The 1,006-nt window shown below is 35.8% G+C and overlaps 1 protein-coding gene across 1 annotated transcript in view; it reads left to right on the forward strand.

Moving 5' to 3' along the window:
• Window positions 1–1,006, forward strand: part of LOC106884209 (uncharacterized) — a 72,884-nt gene that overhangs the window by 44,818 nt on the left and 27,060 nt on the right. The window contains exon 7 of the mRNA XM_014935458.2: window positions 634–742. Within this exon, the coding sequence (XP_014790944.1) occupies window positions 634–742 (109 nt within the window). The remainder of the gene's footprint in view (window positions 1–633; window positions 743–1,006) is intronic.

The following is a 1,006-nucleotide window of genomic DNA, read 5'->3' on the forward strand; positions in this document are numbered from 1 at the left end:
TGACTTGTTTTCCATTTGTTTTTTTCGTTGTTCGCAAAAAAAGTTCGTATTCCATGTTTTCGTATTTCATGTTGTCTACGTTCTGTGGTGACATGTGCCCATATATGCATGTGTATATACATATATATGTAAGTATGTGCATATATGTATGTATATATGCATATATATATATATATATATATATATATATATACAACTGTTACGGAATGGAGGAGATAAGATCCGGACTACATATGTTTCATAGAGAGCCGTACTTCAGAAGAGGTAAATATCCAAGCGAGGAGTATACCGTAGGCTACTGTTCAGGCCAAGGATATCTTGGTTAAATGAAAGTTTGCATTGTAATGCATTGCATATCAATAATTTTGATCTGCAGTTGCTATTAAGTGCTTTATGATTGGTTATGTACATAGTTTCCAATTTACATCCAGTATTTTTATATTTTGTGATAATCTAGAATCGAAATGTGATAGTGTAGTTATGAAAATTGAAAACATACACATTAAACAAGATGAATAACCGGAAAATTTAAATCATATATGACCGAAATGTATTTTTACTAGCTGAACTGCATGATTGAATTTCACTTTTACAATGCACATTGCAACGTGTCCTGACCCTTTTTTCCTATAGGAAGAATATGATCATCTGGCCTTACTGAGTAAGTTCACCTACACATCTTTGCCTCTCTACCAGAAATTCTTTGAGAACGAAGTTGTCGAAATTCACGACTTCTCAACAGGTAACAGTTTTAGAAGTTTCTTTGCTACCTTTGTGTTTATTGCTGAGGTTAATTTTGTGAAATTGTGAATGAGGAAATGAGAGGGAGAGAGAGAGGGAAAGAGAGGGAGGGAAGGAGAGGGAGGGAAGGAGAGGGGGGGAAGGAGGGAGGGAGAGAGCGAAGGAGATAGAAAGATGGCTTATTTACATGTGATTAGCATTCACATCGACCCCAGTGCGTAACTGGTACTTATTTAATCGACCCCGAAAGGATTAAAGACAAAGT

Source organism: Octopus bimaculoides, chromosome 9, assembly GCF_001194135.2.
Source record: "Octopus bimaculoides isolate UCB-OBI-ISO-001 chromosome 9, ASM119413v2, whole genome shotgun sequence".
NCBI lineage: Eukaryota > Metazoa > Mollusca > Cephalopoda > Octopoda > Octopodidae > Octopus > Octopus bimaculoides.